Source organism: Vanellus vanellus (assembly GCF_965231255.1).
Source record: "Vanellus vanellus genome assembly, chromosome: 5".
Classification (NCBI taxonomy): Eukaryota; Metazoa; Chordata; class Aves; order Charadriiformes; family Charadriidae; genus Vanellus; species Vanellus vanellus.
The window spans coordinates 70,567,858-70,586,365 of NC_138910.1; the positions used below are offsets into that span (position 1 = coordinate 70,567,858).

General features: G+C 49.7%; 2 protein-coding genes across 3 annotated transcripts in view; both read left to right on the plus strand.

Annotated features, from left to right (window-relative positions):
- RPS8 (ribosomal protein S8) overlaps positions 1 to 18,508 on the plus strand; it is a 530,873-nt gene that overhangs the window by 242,012 nt on the left and 270,353 nt on the right. The window lies entirely within an intron of this gene.
- RNF220 (ring finger protein 220) overlaps positions 12,303 to 18,508 on the plus strand; it is a 225,571-nt gene continuing 219,365 nt past the window's right edge. The window contains exon 1 of the mRNA XM_082483171.1: positions 12,303 to 13,029. Coding sequence (XP_082339297.1) covers positions 12,405 to 13,029 — 625 coding nt within the window. The 5' untranslated portion in view covers positions 12,303 to 12,404. The remainder of the gene's footprint in view (positions 13,030 to 18,508) is intronic.

Sequence of the window (18,508 nt, forward strand, 5' to 3'; positions counted from 1 at the left end):
AGGTGCAGTCACAGCAAACACCAAGACATAAATAAGAAGAGCAAAGCCTTGCTCAACCCGTGCGCTTTCCGTGGGCCAAAGCAGGAGCCACCGCTCTGAGCTGCTCTTGGACATGGCTCCATCTTCCCCCGGGTTCCGAGGCACAGTTCAATAGCTTTGCCTTAGTTTTACTTGATCCCATTAATGACAAAAATGACAAACACATACGCTTTGCCTTTATAGCTATTTCACGCTTTGACATGATCCCGGGCAAGTTACCTATGCTGTCAGCGTGATGGATGGTGCACAGAAGGGGGGTTGGACAGGTGTAGCTCTTGTCACAGGGAAATATTTTTCCACACCATTAGCCTGTGGAACTCATAGCAACAGGATATTGCTCAGAGAGGGATTCGAAAAAGCCCTGAAAAGAGAGTGGATGCTGGTACAGAAAACAAGTGTCCAGTGCTGTCACAGCAAACGCTAGAAATAATGGATAGGAAAGGATGTCGCATCCTGCGTGTGCTTAAATCACACAACTTCGGATGCTGGAGTTTTGGAGACAACTTTCCTCAGGAGCAGAAGTGCCTCGTTTAGGGCTCTGGGCATCTTATCCTAAGCATCTGGATTGGACCTCAGCTTTGGAAATGGTAATGTAGTTGATGTTCACTTGAGAGCAGCGTTCCTGAAACGGTTGGTATAGTTACTCCTTGTCAGGTGTCTGCCACCCGGTTTGCAACCTCATTTTTGAAGAAGGAATTTTCCAAGGGGAAGATCCTATCGGGAACAGTACCACAGGCCAACGGTTTATAAACAACACCTAGCACTCGTTTGCAAAATCGCGGGCATGGTCTCCACCCTCGCTGTCGAGGTTTGGTGATGAGCAAGGTTTAAAAGTGAAGTGGCATCTCGCATCTCACAGCACGTCCTGAGAAGCAGTACCAGGAGGTTCTCCTTACTCTCCCGTGTTACTCAGCAGATTTTGGAAGAGGTCTAGGTGATGGCGATGATGAAAACGGGACATGCGTATCTGTCGGCCATTGAAAATTTTTCTAGGCTGAAGGAAATTTTCTCACTGCTAGTCCTGTGAGTCAACAAGGCGTTTAAAGGGCTGTTTTCTCATTCTGGGAGGACTAGTCACTGAGAGCATGCCAGCTCTAAATTTCAAACTTCTGGCAGATAGTGTGATTTCAACCCTGCCTCTGCCAGATTCTTCCTCTGCAAGAGAGAAGGGACTGGCAGAGGGCGGTTACAGATGGCTCAGAAGACGAAGAGATCCCGTGATAGCCCTCCTGAGCTACGGGACAATCCCTACACCAGTCACAAGAGTAAAGCCCAGATCGGATGCTAAGACCACATTAAATCTCCCAAACTCATAGGTCAATCTTCATCTCAGGTGTCCTTGCTAACAGCATCGGAGAGCAAGACATGGCTGACTGCAGAGGCTTCAAGCTCCTGTCCTCCTGGAGCGTAGCCACCAGTTTATTGACGCTTAAACCAGGGCCGCGGCTCAGAAAAAAACAGGGGACAAAACCATGTGGACAGCAGGGACTACCGCCGCTGGCAGCACTTCCCAGCATCTTCTCCCGGGAGGGGACGAGTGGTCCTTCTCCCAGCTGTGAGGGCAGGGTGGTGGTGGCACGCTGCCGAGACACGCTGGCTGTAGCCAGCAGAGGGCATGGAGATTACACACGCCAGCCAGCCACCCACGCCTCGCTGGAAGCGACAGCCCCGTTGAAGCCCAATCGCAATTAAAAAGACTTTGTTATTAATTAATTAATTTGCTATTGCCCCCTCCTCCACCCATACTGCAGAGGAAAGGATGGAAGGCATGGCCTGGGTCTCGCAGAGGTGACAGCACCAGTGACTTCAGGACGTGGTCCCATACCTGCAGAATTTCGGCGTTTTCTCGGCGTGACGCTTTTCGGGGGACCCACAGCATCACGGCAGGGCAGTTCCCAACGGATGCGATGCACCGTCATGGGATCCCAGTGCGCTGCCGGTACACCCGCGATCCGGTTTTGCCCTATGCCTTCTGTAGTGGCCGCTGTAATTTGTCATATTTCTCAATCTTATTTTATAAAAGAGCGGCTAGAGGACGTAACGACGAGTGAGGGGTCTCTTGTTTTGAGACTTGTATGTTGATATTTTAAGAATCCAGCAGGCTTACAGTCAGAGGCACTATTCTTGGTGGAATTTACACGAACCCTCGACTTTGTGTATTTTTTACATATTTATATATATTTACGCATTTTTGTGTATATTACACACATAATATATAGATAGATGTATTTATGTATATTTACACGTAGCCTTGACTTTGCTTGTTATTGGTAATCTTATTGAAATCTGTATGCATAAAATTAAGCTCATCTAATCAACTCTGTAGGTTCAGGTTTGTATATATTAATTTAATTTAGACTTCAGTATTTAGAACAGCATATGCAATGAGAAGGTACAGCACTGTGATAACCCATAACAATCTCAAATTTTGTTTCACTATTAAGTGCAAAAAAGAAAAAAAAAAAGAAATCGAGGTGTTCCCTATTAGTCTTAGAGATGAGCAATAACAATACACACGAAGTTAAATCAGATGTTCAAAGTTATTTTAGGGTCCAAATTACCAGTGCAGAATATATTTTAGTGGAAATTTTACCTATGGGCCTCTGTGCATATCACAGCTCCATAGTGGTGCAGGAGTCCATGTTTATGGATCCATTTTCAGGATCAAAACCCTCATTAGTAATACAGATTAATGGTAATTACAAATATAAATAACTTGAGTGTATCTTCTCATTTTCCTCTGAAGACATTGCTCACAGAAGCTAGCTAAATGCCAGACTTGTTCCCTGAATCCAAACTGTATTAAGTTCTTGTGTAACGGTGCAGTAACATAAAGTTAAATAAAGCTGCATAATTTTTTTTTTTTCAAGCCTCAAAACATGGAGCTCGATTCTCAGCTAGCATAAATTGGACACTGGCGCAGGATTCAGATCCCTTTTCCCATACTAAGGAACAGAAAGAGTAAAAAAAAAAAATAAAATAAATTGAGTTTTGGCTAAGAACAAAAGAAAAAAGTTTAAATCTGAGGGATCATTTTTCCACGATGTTATTTATAAGTACCGAAAATACGGCTTTATAACGAGAGCACTTTTTAAACCAGAATTCTGTAATTGCGAGTGGGAAGCTGTAGCGCAGGCTGGGCTGTGGCTGAATGTTTTCCTCAAGATCCCTGGGAGATAAGGGTTGGTTTTTAATGCGGCTTCCTGAAGTGTGTCAAAACTCTGATTTTATTTAAAATGCGTCTCACCTATACTACCCCATGGAATATTTACTGAAGTCCTTAACTGGTTGGCCTTGTTGCTGCAGGATGAGTGCCTTGGAAATACAGGGGGTGCCAACTGATTCCGTGTCCCCACGGAAATCAGCGGGACCCATGTGTTGGGGCACGTCTGTATACGCAGCTTGTGGGGCAGCTCTTCCCAAAGAGCTGCTAGAAATGACCAACCCCCAAAAATCATAACTTCGGTTTATCAAGGGGTAACTGCAAAATGTTATTCAAATGCACAGTAATGATTTTTTTTTTTTTTTTAACCTGGAATATCTAAATGCCAGTTTTTACACGAAACAGAGAAGGAGCTCAGGCATCTGAGCCCACGTTTACCACCGTGCCACGGCTGACCCACGGAAGAAGGCAGCGCTTGCTGCCTGCCCTGCCAGCCTCCTCGCTCCTGCACGCCGCGCGCGGGAAAGCAGCGGTGGAGCAGATGCCTTGAAGGGGAATCACGCTCTTTTTTTTGTTGAATATCGTCAGCCTCTGTATGGCTGAGCTGCGGGTCAGAGCAGGGAGCAGAGCTACTGATGCTTACGGGAAAAAATGTACGTGAAGCTCCTTCACCTGAGTGCTTTCCTGAGTTCAGAAGCTTGAAATGCCACAACGTCTTACTTTGAAATTTAAATGTGAAAATAAGAAACCCTTTTTTTTTGTAAGGGGGGGGCTACATTTACTACCATTTCCACAGATTTTACCATTCACGAGGCATGCAAGCACTCTGACTGCGTCTCTGAAGTGGTGTAGAAAGGACGGGGGAGCTTCAGCCCAGTGGAGAAGCAAACCATTACGGTCTGCCCAATGCGCCCAGTTAAGGCCACGTTTCAGATTGTGCCTGTGGACTCTTTTACAGGGGCTGGCGCATTCTCCATCCCACAGAGTAACGGGCGAAACCAGCCCATACACTTCAGTGATGAGTCACTGCTTACACAAAAGTTGTTGGATGACATAAGCACATAATTCCTCTTACTCTCTCACATTCATAGGATATAGCCCAAGTGGTGGATGGTGCTGACGGAGAGGACTCCTTTTTTCAGTGCGTGGCGTATAGCCTGGTCATATTTTGAGAATGCCAGTGTAGAGTTAGATAAGAGCCAAAAAAACTCTACCTGTATGCTATTTTTAAGAACAACCTGAAATTATGTAGCAGTTGATGAAAAAAAAAACAAAACAGTTCCCTCCTGGGTGGAATAACTAAGTCTCTCGGATCAACCCCCGGTATGCTTCACAAGAAACAATGAGACAAGTGTTTCATCTCAGCCCCCATCTAAAACTGGCTCTTCCATTTCCTACTACCGGCGTTTTTCGCTCAGGACAACCCTCCGGTTGGCCGGGGAGTCGCCTGTGGCTGAGGTGGAGCGCGTGTGCGGGAGGGTTCGTGCAGAGCTGCGACGGTGCATCCAGGAAACATTAAAATAGCGACGTGCGTGCCGTGCGTGACGCAGTTACAGAAACACTGGGAGTGTGAAGTCCCTAATTTGCTCCCTGACTCTGCTGCGGCTGTCCGAAGTGAATTTGGGGATGTTGTTAGATCTGCCCCATCCCTGGGCACCCCTGAGGACCAGGAGACGCAGGAGGGTGCATGGGGGAAGGATGCGTGTCCGTGAGCATCCCGTGAGCATCCCCCCCTGGGGGGGGGCTGCTGCCTCTCGGTGAACCCTCCATCGTCCCACTGCAATTTGGGAGGGATCTGCACGGTGGAAAACGCGCCCGGTGCCAGGAAGGAACAGAGGGTGGGCGACGCCGGTGCAGAGGGTCTGGGGGGTGGGGGGGTGGGAAGCGGCGGCCCTGGGAGGGCAGCAGCCCCCCGACCCTCCCTTTGGGCAACTCCGGCGGTCGTGCCTGGCGACCGGTCGGCGGGTGGGCGCCCGGTGCTGGACTGCATTTCCCATACTGCCCGAGTGCCCTAATGTATGCAGTGCTCAGCCTGGCTCCGTGTGCGAGTGTGTGTGTGCGTGTGTGTGCATGTGTGTGTGTGTGTGTGTGTGTGTGTGTGTGTGCAGCCAGGAGTCCCTCGGAGAGTGGAGGCTCATTCACTGATGAGAGCCGGCACTGAGAGGCAGCACTGCTCCTTCCCTCGCACCCCCGGCGCCTCCCGCTCTGCTACATGCGAGCCGCGGGCGAGCAGCGGGGCCAGCACGCCCGGGACTCCCCTGCTCCCCGCACGCCGCCAGCTCCCCGCAGCCCCCGCCGGCAGCCGCACCGTGAGTACCGGCCACCGGGGCCGCCCGGACACCCGCAAACTTTGCAGGGCAAGTTTCTCTTCTCACCCCCTCCCCATCCCCCCCCCCCCCCCCTCCCCCATTTCCCCCTTCCCCCTTCTCCCTCCCCAGCTCCGGGGAAGCCGGGGAGCGGCGGCGGCGGGGAGCCGCGCCGGCCGCGGGGAGGGCCGGGTGGGTGGGGATGGGCATGGTAATGCCGAGGGGAAAGGCAGATAAAAGGGCCCCCCCTCTCCTCCCCCCTCTCGCCCCCCCCCCCCCCCCGCACCCTCGGCGAGCCCCGAGCTGCCCGGATCCTCCCCCCCACCCCCTCCTCCGGTGGCTTTCCGGGGGGGACCGGTAGTCACCGGGGGGATCAGGTGCCGGGGACCGCCGCGGCAGCCCGGCGGGGGACGGCGCACGGCGGGGGAGGGGGGGGGAGAGGGGGGGGAGACGGGACGACCCGGCCGGACCCAGAGACCGGCACAGCTCCTTCGCTCCGAAATAGATATTGGGTTTTTAACTAATTTCCCCACCCCCCCCACCCCCCTTATATTTTTGGCGGGGCAAAGCGGGGAGTTATTTCCTCGCTTCCCTGCGCTGCGCCCAGCACCTCGCTCTCTCCGCGGGCGCTCCGGGCACCGACAATTTCATTTCCCAGCGGCTGCAAAACAAAAACTTTTTTTTTTTTTTTTTTTTTTTCCAAAGGAAATCAGCAGATCTATGCACCCACTCACCCGGGGTTTGGTTGGTTTTGGTTGTTTTGTTTCTTTTTTTTTTTTTCTTTCTTTCCCAAATACACAAACTAAGGTTTTTATTTTGCAATAAAAGTATCTGCGAAAAAAAACCAAAACAAAACAAAACCCGCCGGGGTTTCTGTGCGCTCAAGAAACACTGAACAGTAATTTTATTTACTCCGAAGCTTTCATTTTTGCAATCGCGCAGTCCCCGTGTGAACTTTAGTTTTAAGCCGTACCAAAAATGCGCGATCCCCGCTCGAAGACCGAATTGTTTGGGGGTTTTTTTTTGTTTGTTTTTGTTTTGGTTGGGTTTTTTTTTTTTTTTTTTTAAACGCACGTTGTTAATTCGCCACTTAGCTTAATTTTTGGACGAGGCTGAAGTTTGTCCAACATCCTCGCCCTTCCTCGGGTCCTTCATCCCTAAAAGATTGCCTCCCTTGCCCCCCCACCCCGGATGCTTTCAGGTAGGAACCAAACGCCTGGATCTCCCATGCGGTGCTGTTCTGGTGTTAGTATTGCAGATAAAACAGAGGTAGAGAGGCGGTTTAAATTGTCAGCGTTATTCAACGAATGAGCTAAATTTACTCCACATGTGAATCGCGTAGCTTGGAAAGCCAGAAGAGGTGAAAGGAATTATCCCTGTTTTCGCTTTAGGTCCCTTAGAAAACTTTGTGGATCATCCAGCGATGCGATCGAGAAATCGCAGGATTTTCTTTCTTTTAACCGACAACCCCAGCTCTAGACCAGGGAAGTCTGTAAATAGGTTGGAAGCATGGAAAATAATTCTTCACCTTCAGATCTAAATACATAAAAAAACCATCTGGTTGACCACAATGAAATCATTAGGAACTGTCTACTTAAAGAGTTGTATTGAATGCTTATCCTTCCCCACAGGAAATGTGTATGGTAAGTGATTGTTGCAATAAATCCAAACAACTCTGGGCATCTTGGCGTTTGATGATCTTTTCTGGCTTGGGGTTCCAGGAGGAGGACAAAGTGTGGGGTTGGGGGGGCGGAGGGGAGGGGGGGGGGGGGAGGAGGGAGGCGACTTAACGGGCTGTACGGACCGGACCGCCGGAACCCCCTCCCGCCGGGATCGTTCCCCGAGGAGGCAGGAGCCGAACGGCCCCCGTTGAGCCCCGATCGCCGCTTTCCGGCGGGGCGTGCGGGACCGGGCGGGGATCGCGGGGCCCTACCGGGCCGTACCGAGCCGTGCCCCGCACCCCCGGCCCCGCCAAACACCTGTTTAATTTGCCGGCGGGGAGAGCGCAGCGGCGGGGCTTGGCGGCGTCGGTAGGCTCCAGCCCCGGGGTTCGCCCCCTTCTTATTTTATTATTTTATTTGGGTTTATTTAACACCTTCTCACACACACCCCACGCACCCCCCCGGGGCGGGGGAGAAAAATCGGGAGCGGGAGGTAAAGCGGGCAGCCGGCGGGTGCCAGCCCGCTTGTATTCCCGCTGCCGGAGGGGGCCGGTGCCCGGTGCCCGGTACCGGGGCGCTCCCGCCGCCCGCGCTGCCCGCGCCGCCCGCGCTGCCGCTTCCCCCCGGAGCGACGCCGCCGCCGGCGATTTTGCCTTCGGATTTCGCCAAGTTGGGAGCGGGACCGGGAGGCGCGGGCGGGGGGCGAAGCGACCAGCAAAACCCTCGGTAGGTCGTGGGTTGGTTTGGTGTTGGGTTTTTTTTTCCTTCTTTCCCCTTATTTTATTTATTTTTTTTTTCCTATTGCCAAACTCCCGGCGCTTCCTCCCTCCCGCAGCCCGCCGCCGCGGGGAGCACCCTCGGGGGTGTGGGGGGGGTTCCCCCCTTCCTTTTTTAGTCTTTAAAAAAATAATATATTTTTTATTTTTAATTAAAAAAAATCTTTCCTTTTTTTTTTGTTTTGTTTTGGTTTGTTTTTTTTTTTTTTGTTTAAGAAGTTTGCTGCAAAACAAAAGCGGACGCGCGGTGCGGGGCGAGGGGGCAGAGGCCGGGCTGCTCTGCCCGGCGGAGCCGCCCGGGGCCGGGACCGGGACCGGGGCTTGCCGCTCCGGCCGTCCCCGCCGCCGGTTCCTCCGCTCCCCCCTCCCCTATTATTATTATTATTATATATATATTTTTTTTTTTCTTCTTCTTCTTAAGCCGGTTTTCACAGCGGCTGCCCGGGTGTGCGGCTGCAGTTGGCATATTTCACGCGTTGGGAAAAAAAAAAAAAAAAAAATCAACCAAAATTAACTGTTTTTCCTTTGTATCTTAATCCAGCGATGAGAGCTCTCCTTTGTTGGCTTTCGGGCTTGCATTTGTTTTATTTATTATAAGGAAATCCAGTTTGGTTCAAATATATAATCCATTTGAGCACTTAAATCCCCAAACAGCTGGCATTATTTTGTTTTATAATCTTTGGCTTTTCTGCGCAGAGCATATTTCTAAATTCCTACTTGACATTTATGGGGAAAAAACTTTTTAATGTAAATGGATATTGTGATTTTTTTTCTGGGTCCTTCCTAATTTACATGCATCATCAATTTTCCTGGATTTCCTATTGTTTTAATCTTCCCCCCCCCTCCCAGCTTGTTAATTAATTTTTTCTCTCAGAAAACTTTGTTTCTGGAGGGAGAAAAATGTTAATTTGCCCCATTATTTTAATCTCTGGCATTTGGAAATGGTTGAGAGACCACAAAAATGCAACCTGTTGTAGAAACCAGCGTGGTGTGTTTTATTTATTTTAATCGATAGCAGAGAGGTGATTTAGTAATAGGAACTCCGAGTAACATTTTAGTAAAAGATTTGCAGATCTGGTGGCTGCGTCCGGGGTGTGCATGTGCTCGCATATGTGCGTGTTTCTCTGCAGGCTGATTAGCAAGTGGGTTTTACGCTTGTAACCGGTGGTCACTGCTGTTTTCTCCACTTGCTGGGTGTTTGTGATGCCTGCTAAACCCGGCTCTGTCATGGCTTCTCCTACTTTTATCAGACTTTTCTCTTAACTAATTCAGCGCGGTGCTACAGCCTTCCTAAGCAGAGCAACCAAAACTGAGCCAGAGATAACTGATTACAACTTGTTCCTTGGTGAGAGATTTTTTTTTTTTTTTTTTTATGGTTCAGGGCTAAAGGCTGTTGATTCAATTTGTCTTGGTTGTGGCGTGTTTAGCCTTGTTATTAGTAACGTACACGATTACACAGGTAATTTGTATACACCTTCCGCAGCGTAGCTCTGAAAACTGATAACTATGCATATAGGTAGCCATGAAAAAAAAAAATATAAAACCTAGAGTTTGTTTTCAGTCTGTGCATCTAACCTTCATGCTTGGGAGACAGTTTATGTAGCTTCCTAGATTGATCTCCACCCCCCCACCCTCCTCTCTACTCCTTGTTTAGTTTATTCAACAAAGACTTTTTGCAATCTGTTTGGAGTTTGTCTGATGCCGTGGAAAAGTAGCTGCTGATTTATTTGGTTGCTTTTCGATTTCTGTCTCTAGCCCGTCTTTTCTCCTCCTTTCAGCGGGGATGTCAGCTGTTATTACTTCCTATTGATCCCTTTGCAAAGTGAGAAGTGAACTAAAATTAATGTCAATTCCACTGCTCGGATCAATAGCTGGAGTTATTTTAATCTGGATTTGCGCGAGGTGCTAAATTAAAAAAAATCAGCATAGAGGCAGAAAAGTAGCAGTTCCTCACTCCGCCTGTGCCCACTGCCTTCCCGGCACCCAAATGTTCCCTCCAGCTGATTACCCTGCAATCCATATTTTTTTAATTAAGAAGGTCAGTTAGTTTTCTTATTTTGGGGTTCTGTATTTAAACCTATGACATTTTGACATTGGGAGTGTATTAACGATAGATTTTCATAATGACTGGTCCACCGCAGTCTAATCTGTCCCCGTTGCTGGGGGTGGGGAGGTGCTGGGCGAGAAGGGAGCAAGAGAGAACGAAAAAGGAAGTGGGAGCTGAAAAAAAATTAAATTTGGCTGGCCCAGATATTGTAACGCGTTGATTTATTCCCAGTGTAATGAAGTTTGCAAACGAATAAACGGCCGTAGTGATTCACAGTATCCTACAGGAGTGTCAAGTGTTGCGGCCAGATTACTAATTTATGAAATACATTTAACGTAATGGGGTGATAGCACAAGTAAAAATAGAAAAGGAGGCAGAGGTGGTTGCTTTTTTTCCCCCCCCCCCCCTGGAAATCCGTGTTTTCCCGTGATTGCTCAGTTTCGCTTCCATGTTAATGATTGTTTATTTCTGAGAACGGTGGCTTATTTGCATGCATCCCTTTAGGTATGTAATCATGCGTGCGCGCGTGTGTATATATATATTTACACGGTTGCATAAGCCCCCAGCAACTCCAGATTTGCCAGTGGCTGCAGTTTCCTGACCTCCAGTTTTCGGTCAGCCTCGCGTGAAGCAGCGGAGCTGAGCGTAGCCGGGATTGCAGCTCTGACCAGGATGCCCTTGGCATCCCTCGCTCTCCCTCTGCCCTCCGCTCCCCGTGGCGAGAACTCGACGGGAAAGTTATTTAAAATTTGGAAGAGAGCAAATCCGCTAACGCGAGATACATAATCTGGTAATTTAGCAATGATGTCTGTAAGGATGGGTGCCAAATGAGGAAGCGGAGAGATGATGTCCACTCATCTTCACAATTAATAACCGTCAGCGGAGCGGCTGGGTGCAGGATGGGAGAGAGGAAATGTTATCACTGAACTGCATTAAAGCCACAGACTGGATTTCATACACTTTGTTAACCTAGGCTCCCCCATTCACGGAGTACAAAAGGCACTCCATTAGGGAGACACTCTTTCACTAAGTTTTATTTGAGATGTTTGACCCCCTGGATTTAAGAGGCACAATTTGTAACGGCTTTTTATTATTATATGATTTTTCTGGCCCTTTGAGCTCCGGCGGCTAGTATATTGTTTCAAAGTTATAGTCCTTGTATTTTAAGCTGGGTTGTGGGGCCTGAATGGCAGGCGGCGGAAGCTTAAAAGAAAAGACACGAGATTGATTGGGGGCGAAAATAACGACACAAAAAGCCGGAGCGAAGCGGGGGAGATGCAGAAAGGCGCGTTTTCCCTTCTTTCACCCTGGGAGGGGGTTGTGGCTGGCTGGGTGGCTGCAGCCAACCTAGGAGGCTCAGCGAGACGCGAGGCAGAAATTTTGTTAACATTTTCCTCTAAATGTTAATGGCGCATCCAGGGCAGTTTACAAATCTACTTAAGAGTGAGTGCATTAGGAACTAAAATTACTGATCCATTCTCTCTTGTCCCCGACCCGAAAGGCAGACGCTTGCGGAGATCAGATGGCAGAAGCACCCATTATGATTTTAAATATTGTCAGAGACGCCAGGCGTTTTACTGGGGAAGGTTCTCCTCCTTTGGCTAACAGGATCCACGCGTGCTCGCGTGGGTGTTTTGTGTATTACACACACGCACCCATACACGGTCACGTTCCTACATTCCAACAGTGTGTATGTATATATATATATATACACACGATGGTATCGAGCACTGTATGTGCGAGTACTTACCTACCCGTATATGCAGTGCGAGAGAGAGAAAATAGATGTCTGTTATGTCTGTCTTAGGCACCGTGTACAGTATAACCACGCAGGCTGGCTTATTTGGGTAACTATGTACAATAGATATTTTTATGTCGGTTCCAGACGCACACCCCCCCAAGCAAACAGTGGCGTGTGTATGTGTGGGCTTTCTTAAGTTTATTGCAATTATGTGTACATGCCTCTCTTGCCATATAAAATTCCAATTATGATTTGGAGTTACTATCTCAATTTTAGACCGAACCTTGTTTATTAGTGGGTTATTAAATCTGCGTGTTATTATGTTTGGTTTGCCTTTCATTCATCTGCGCTGGATGATCCCCTTTAACCTGGAGGGCCAGAGCTGATTCCACTAGTGTGTGAAGTTGTCTATTGATTTTCTTGAATGAGAACAGTGGTGCGTCTCCGGCCGGTGGGCTGTGACACATGTGGCCACCCTGCTGCCGGAGCGTCCCAGGGAGATGAGCGCAGAAACCTAACCCGTTGTGTTTTCTTTTCTTTTCTGTTCCCTTGCAGCGTTCGGAGGGTGATGATGCTCCAGTAATTTCCCCCGCTCCGTTCCCGGGCATCGCTTTGCTTTCCTTCCAGGGAAGATCGTTCCGCTTGTGATCCTGCTGAGGAAAGAGACTCCGATGGACTTACACCGGGCAGCGTTCAAGATGGAGAACTCACCCTATCTCCCCAACCCGCTGGCCTCCCCGGCGCTGATGGTTCTCGCCTCCACCGCCGAAGCCAGCCGTGATGCTTCCATTCCCTGCCAGCAGCCGAGGCCTTTTGGGGTCCCCGTGTCAGCAGACAAGGACGTGCATATTCCCTTTACCAATGGCTCATATACTTTTGCCTCCATGTACCACCGGCAAGGCAGTGTGCCGGGAGCGTTTGCAAACCGTGACTTTCCTCCATCCCTGCTTCACCTCCACCCCCAGTTTGCACCCCCCAACCTAGACTGCACCCCGATCAGTATGTTGAACCACAGCGGCGTTGGGGCTTTCCGCCCCTTTGCATCTACTGAAGACCGGGAGAGCTACCAGTCAGCCTTTACGCCGGCCAAGCGCCTGAAAAACTGCCATGACACCGACTCACCCCATCTGCGCTTCTCGGACGCTGACGGGAAGGAGTACGAGTTTGGGACGCAGCTCCCCTCCAGCTCCCCCGGCTCCCTCAAAGTTGATGATACGGGGAAGAAGATCTTTGCCGTTTCTGGCCTCATTTCTGACCGGGAGACCTCATCCAGTCCCGAAGACCGAAGCGACAGATGTAAGTACCTCCGTTGACTTGTTGGTTCTCCTTTAGTTGCGCCTTGTTGAGATACCCAACAGGTGATTGTCCCGCAGTGCTGCGGTCCTTGCTGACGGCGGAGGGAGACCACCCTTCCCCGCCTGCCGAGCTCAGCCCCGCGGTGTCGCCTTCTCTCGTCTAAATGGACATTGACAGCTTTTAAGATGAGGTGCTCTCGAAGGAAACTTGTCTTCCAGCGCACAGCTGGAGAGGCAGAGTTGACCGTGCAGAAAGATGTCCGTGCCCCAGTGCCAGGCTGCAGGTGCTGGTGCATATATGTGTGTAAACTGGGATTACATGGGTGTGAACAGGGATTCGGCTGGAGCGTGCGGCCAGAAACTTTCCCAGAGCTCGCAGCAAACGCGTATCCCCTGCTGCTTCGGCTCTTTCTTTCCGACCTTTTCTTCATGCACGCCGTTCTTAGGGCAAACGCATCACCTCCAGGGTTGGCGCCTCAGGTTAGGACAAGAGTGCCTTTTCCCCGGGTTAACCTAAGAATATTTCTGGCCCCCCGAGCTCCCTCTTTGAGACGTAAACCCAAATCCGTTCTTGCAATTCCGCAAGCGGTTGCACCGCGTCCTCTCCCTGCCCCTTTCCCTCCCTTTGGCGCCTGTTGAAACGCGCCGTGCCCTTTCGCAGGTCGGGGGTTGGACCGAAAGGAAACCAACCCACGCGCTCGTGGCTGTAACTCCCTGCTCCCCCATCACCTTGTCCCTCGCGGTGTTGCCCACGCGGAGGGGCAGAGCTGTCCCCCGGGAAGGACAGAGGTGACCCTCTGCTGAGCTGGGAGGTGACCCGCCGTGGGGAGTGGTCTGGGGGCGGCAGAGCGTGGGACCCCGAAGCAGAGCGCTAACTTATGATTAGGGCTTTCCTGTAAACCCAGGCGTGTGGACCAAGGAGCGGGTGGTTTGCTTTTCACGCGGGCTCCTTTGTTCTGTTGAATCTTCTCCCTAGGAAACAGTTTTATTATTGTTGTTGTTGTTGTTATTACTATTATTTTTTTTTTTTTTTTGCAAGGAAAGCCTGCTGTCCCGCTCCTTCCTCTCCCTTTCAGACGTGATTTTTCTGCTCCCCTTTATGATGCTGAGGAGAGTAATAGAGACGTTGTGGCTCTCTCTCCCCTGTCGGCGCTGCTTCCTCAGGCTGTCTCCTTGAATTAGGCGCTGTGCTAACTTACCGGCGCTAAAAGGCATCTGCCTAAACCCAGCGTACCTTTTCAATAAAAGTCATCATAAAATCAACCTGCCTTGTAAATCCATCGCTCTTTGGTTTTGAAATATGCCGCAAGTGGGTCTTTTATGTCGGCGTTTGCGAGGGTAGGACGATTCCCGCTGAAGGCAGACGCCGTGTATTCCTTGCACTACGAATGTGATCTCTTATCTGTCTCCCCCCCTCTCCTTCTGATCCACCCCCGACCGCGCTACTTTTTGTGCCGTAAGCTCCTTTCATTGTTCAGCCTCTCCTCTCCCTCCTTTTGGGTCCGTAGGGGAAGCGGCTGTAGGTGGGAACGTGTATGGCAGTGTATGTGTGTAAACCGGTAATATAATTACCCCGGGAGGGGAGGGGGGAGGCAGGTGAGATGGCAAAGCTTAGAGACATCTTTGTTGGTGCTCTTTCCCTTATCGATATAACCTGGCTGGGGAAATGAAGCTTGCTCGAAAGAATACTCCGGGAGGCAGCGGCGGAGGAGCGGGTCCGCCAGCTAAGTGAATTTAGAGCGCATCAGCTGCTATGGATCTCGCTGGCAAAACCCTGTCAGATACCCCATTTAAAGAAGTAAATCTGTTAAATGAATTAGACCAATACGGAGCGCAGCTGCGGACAGACAGACGCATCCACGTCCGCTGCCCTGCCGTGCTTTTGCCAAGAGCGTGTGCCGAACGTGGGTCCTCTCCTTCCCGGGAGCAGAGGGGGCTCTGCCCTGGGGCGTGCGCGAAGGCGGACAGGGGGACAGCCGGCGCCCGCCACCGCCGCCAGCGCCGCGGCCGGGGACTCGCTGGGGAGAGGAAGCGGAATAAAAACTTTGCAGGCAGCTTGGAAAACTTGTGCAGAAGTGGAAGGCGTTTTGTTTTATTGTCTTTCTTACCCGTATTGCTAAATTTCTTTAAGACGCGTGGCTGCAGGGTAGAGCCGAGCGAATGCAACATCCCTGATATTTCATCGACATTAAAATTCTTCTGTAACTACCAGGACAGCGTACACTAAATATGTCTGTTGGCTCTGTATCATATTCCCATCACATATAGATACTGCACCATGGAAACTTCGCTCCATTAACACGGCGAGTTTATTTGGTGTGTGCATACGCACGTATGGGTGTGTTTGCTGGAGGCCGAGAGAGCGAGCGGCGGAGCTTTTTAGAGGGTCCTAATGATCTTTGATGTTGACCATTAGAAAAGAAAAACTTCCGCAAGGAGGAATTCGAGAGATCACAGTTTGTGGATACAATCGTTATCCCGTTTTGCACTGACGTTTGCATTCATATGTTCAAAGTTTCTATGTAAATGCATACTTTGGGGTGGGATGTGGTTGTCTCTCATTATTTGGCCCTGAGAAGTTTTGGGGATTCCTCGTATAATTGTTAGATATAACCCTTTGTAAAAACTGCCTACTTGTGCTCCTGATGGAGAATGTGTTGCAGGTAGGTGGCTGTAGATTCTAGGCAAAAATGTAACACGCCTTTTCTACAACAGAGAGCAAAAATGGTAAAATTTTCTTAGATCAGCAACGCCTTTATGTGTCTGACGGGTGATTTTCAGATTTGCAGAGCTCAATCCTTTAGTGTTGTGGTTTTCGGACTCCTGAAAGGGTTGGTGTTACATGGAAGGTGCATTACTGTCAGTGCACTGCATATTCTTCTGTACCCCTGCACAAGAACCTTTTCTGAATAGTTCATTAAAATGTTTTGCCCCATAGCTTAAATGGTGATTTTCTAAGGAACTTGGTTTTGGTTTCGTTTGTTGTTGTTTTTTGTTTTTTTTTTTTTGTTTGTTTGTTTGTTTTTAAATTAAAAAAGAAAAGGAATTCAATGCACTGTGTTTTAATTTTCCTGAGAAACAGGTTTACACTTGATGTACTTTGCAGCAAAATGAGAATCCAAAGTCAGGCATTGTCATCTCAAGGAGTGTTTGGAAGTTGCTCTATTTAGTCCTCTGCATCATGGGGGCAAAGTCTCATCCTCTTTTCACCAGCGGAGGGAATTCGCAGAATTCAGCAAAATTATTTGGGATACGTGCTGACGTAACCCAAATTAGCACCTGGCCCTGTAAGATACGTCTTTGTGCAGTAGAGATTGCTCAGTCTTTTGGGTGAACTTTTCCTTACTTTTAAGGCAGGGTGTTGCTTGCCAGCGGTACCCATACCGTGCATCCCGGGAAGGGAGAGCATCTCCCGTGGGGTGCATCTGGGCGGGATTGTGCTTCTTGTTACTCAGCAAATTGGGTTGAGATGTCTGCGTTTGGGCAAATTGTCTCTTGCTGGAAAATGCAGGTACTCAGGACATCTGGAGCGATGGAGCATACAGGGAGCACGTAGAAAAGTGGAGCCTTTCCAGGGGGAAGCAGACATAACGTGTACTGGATGGGGCTGTTCTCTTAGGTGCTTACTGAGAAAAATAATGCCATTTGTTAGAGTTTAGGGGCTTCTTGTAAAGCATGTGTTAAAGACACCGGGAGACATATTTTATGGGTTTCCTTTAATAAGCATACAATAGTTGAGATTCCTAGAAGGAGTGGAAATAAATGGTGTGTTCCTTTCTGCAAAAGAGATCTATAAGCCTGTTCTAAAATCAGAAAAAAAAAAATAAAGACCCCTGGTTTTATTCTTTTTTTTTATTCTTTGCTTCTAATAAAATCTATCCCACTGGCCGCCTGTGCCCAGTCACCATGGCATCGCTTTCCCGCAAAGTGACAGGCAGGGGTCCATGCCAAAGCCGAGATGTCTTGGCAAAGAGATGGACCTTGTCAAGAGCGGCCACCTCTGCCATCCCTGCGAGGCCACCAGTGTCCCCCAGCCTCCCTGGGACCACAGAAGATGGTTTCCTGTTGCTGCTTGGTCTTCATCACATGTTGTCTGTGACTTCTTGTGGAGCACAGCCTGATGTGTCAAGGTGACCTTCTACATCCTGGCCACCGGCTCTCCTTAGCCTCCGTTTCCCTGCTACTGCTGGTGGCTCTCGCCCAGCTCCTGCTGCGCCCTGGGGAGGAGCGATGGAGTTGGTGAGAGGACTACAGTCCTCGCTCATCTCTTGGGACTGGTGGGTAAAGTGGGGGTGGTTTTACGAACGTTATTTTGATTACTGTTTTTTTATAATCATAGTTAACCTTGGTTATCTGGACGCAGTCAGTTTGTCCTGCAACCAGTTTCTCCCCGGCAAGAGAGGTTGTGCACCGTGTTAGTGAGCTCTTTGTTCCACTTTAGGGTTTTAAAGAACATCTCTAGCGTGGAGTTAGTTTTCCTTTTGAAACAACTGGTTCATTATTGATCAAATGTAAATCGCGCTTCAGGTGATGAACGTCAGGGCTATGATGACCGCGGCTTGAATTCCTGAATAACGTAGTGCTTTGGAAATCAGACTGAGGGCTGTCTCTACAGTCACCCACCTGCGTGTGTTGGGCTTTGTGTTTACGGGCTGGGATCTATGTAGAGAGCTGTGTGTGGACACACGTACGTGTGCTGGGGGGAAGAAGGTTTATCTTCTGATAGTCTGTGGCAGAACAATGGGTCGGAGGGGGAATGCATCCATCGCTCATGCTCACGACTCTTCCTGCTGGGATGGACTGCTCCTGAGGCCGGTAAAATTTGGGGTCTAACGTGAAGTGATGCTTTGTTGCTAATAATAATCAGCCGTGACCATGGGAAATTGCAAGCTTAACATTGCTTACGAAATAATGAAATAAATCGAGTGGAACGTTTGCTTTCCGTCGTGCAGTGCCCTGCGTGGTGTGGGAGAAGTGAAGGAGCAACGGCGGGTTTTCTGAAGGGGCGGGCAGGCAGATGGGCAGGAGCAGAGCTGAGGGCCACGCATCCATCCCTGTCCCACCACCGAAAACGCGCCGTCCTCCTGGAGAGAGGCGTGCTGCACGGAGGTCTTGGAGTATGCCGCAACCGCCTCCTTTTTCTGCTTTTCTGGCAACAACCTTCCCGCTCCCTCAGCAAACTGTTGCCGAGACTCCTTTCCATGCTGTTCGGCTTAATTGTCCTGTCGGGATAAAGCAATGTTTGAACAGTTAAAGTGGGGAAGGGCTGGATGGGAGCAGCCCCTGCCGGCTGCGGGGCCATCTGGCCTGCCTTGGATCCGCCGGTCTCCAGTTTATATTTCTCTTTCTGTTATTTGGGGCTATCTGGCGCACTCGGAATACCTAATCACCATGGTGAGAGGAGAGACGGGGCCGCCCCTCCGGCCTCCCCTTCCCATCAATTGTCATGCAGAGCCCGGCCGGGCGGCTGGTCTGCTCGC